Source organism: Malurus melanocephalus, unplaced genomic scaffold (assembly GCF_030028575.1).
Source record: "Malurus melanocephalus ecotype Western Australia unplaced genomic scaffold, MMel_1.1 scaffold_2553, whole genome shotgun sequence".
Taxonomy (NCBI): domain Eukaryota; kingdom Metazoa; phylum Chordata; class Aves; order Passeriformes; family Maluridae; genus Malurus; species Malurus melanocephalus.
This window is the reverse complement of record NW_026625785.1, coordinates 8,075-9,174: the sequence shown is the minus strand read 5'-3', so window position 1 is coordinate 9,174 and position 1,100 is coordinate 8,075. Positions and strand designations below refer to the sequence as shown.

Sequence of the window (1,100 nt, the reverse complement as noted above, 5' to 3'; positions counted from 1 at the left end):
ATGCAAAAGCGATGGAAAAGCAACAAAATAGAGATGGAAAAGGAATAGGAATGGAAAAGGAATGGAAAGACCATGGAATAGTGGAAGAGAAATGACAGAAGAGTGGCAGAAAAGTGACAGAAAAGTGGCAGAAAAGTAACAGAAAAGTGGCAGAAAAGCAATGGAAAAACGACACCAAAAGCAGGCACGGCAGAGCAGCCCAGGCAAGAACGAGTGGCGGCTCACCAGGATTTTGGAGGTGTAGGCCGAGTTGATGGCCACGCCCTGCACGATGAGATCCAGCACCTTGGGCAGGATGGCCTCGGGGTCGGGGATCTGCCGGTAGTGGGTGTCACCCACGTAGGCCTGCACCACGGTCATGCGGTTCATGGTCAGCGTGCCCGTCTTGTCCGAGCAGATGGCCGTGGCGTTGCCCATGGTCTCGCACGCGTCCAGGTGCCTCACCAGGTTGTTGTCCTTCATCATTTTCTGCGGGAGGTGGAGAGGTCAGAGCCGGGGTTGGGCTCGGACCCCTCCTCGCCCCAAAACGCCGCGTCCCAGCCGCCTCACCTTGACCGAGTAGGCCAGCGAGATGGTGACGGCCAGCGGGAGCCCCTCGGGGACGGCCACCACCAGCACGGTGACGCCGATGATGAAGAACTTGACGAAGTACTGGATGTAGATGGGCGTGCACTCGGCCAGCCAGGGCCGCTTCTGCACGCCGAAGGTGTCGATGACGAAGTAGAGCACCAGGATGATGACGGTGATGGCCGACATGATCAGCCCTGGGGATGAGGATGGGGTCAGGGGAAAAACCTGGACAGCTCTCCCAAAACCATCCAAAAAAATGCTGGGAACATTCCCATCACCCCGACTGCAAAAAGTGGGAATCACCTTGCGCACAGCCCCTTCCACCTTCTCCCAAACCCACCTAAAAAACCGCTTGGGACATTCCTGTCACCCTCTCTACAGAAGGGCACACCCTTTTCCCTGATGCTTTTTAGGGTTTTATTTTCCAAAAAATGCTGGGAACATTCCCATCACCCCGACTGCAAAAAGTGGGAATCACCTTGCGCACAGCCCCTTCCACCTTCTCCCAAGCCCACCTAAAAAACTGCTTG

The 1,100-nt window shown here is 55.8% G+C and overlaps 1 protein-coding gene across 1 annotated transcript in view; it reads right to left on the bottom strand.

Moving 5' to 3' along the window:
* Positions 1-225: 225 nt before the first annotated feature.
* LOC130587843 (plasma membrane calcium-transporting ATPase 2-like) overlaps positions 226-1,100 on the bottom strand; it is a gene marked incomplete at both ends in the record, with an annotated part of 8,903 nt that continues 8,028 nt past the window's right edge. The window contains 2 exons of the mRNA XM_057388808.1: positions 226-468; positions 550-764. Coding sequence (XP_057244791.1) covers positions 226-468; positions 550-764 — 458 coding nt within the window. The remainder of the gene's footprint in view (positions 469-549; positions 765-1,100) is intronic.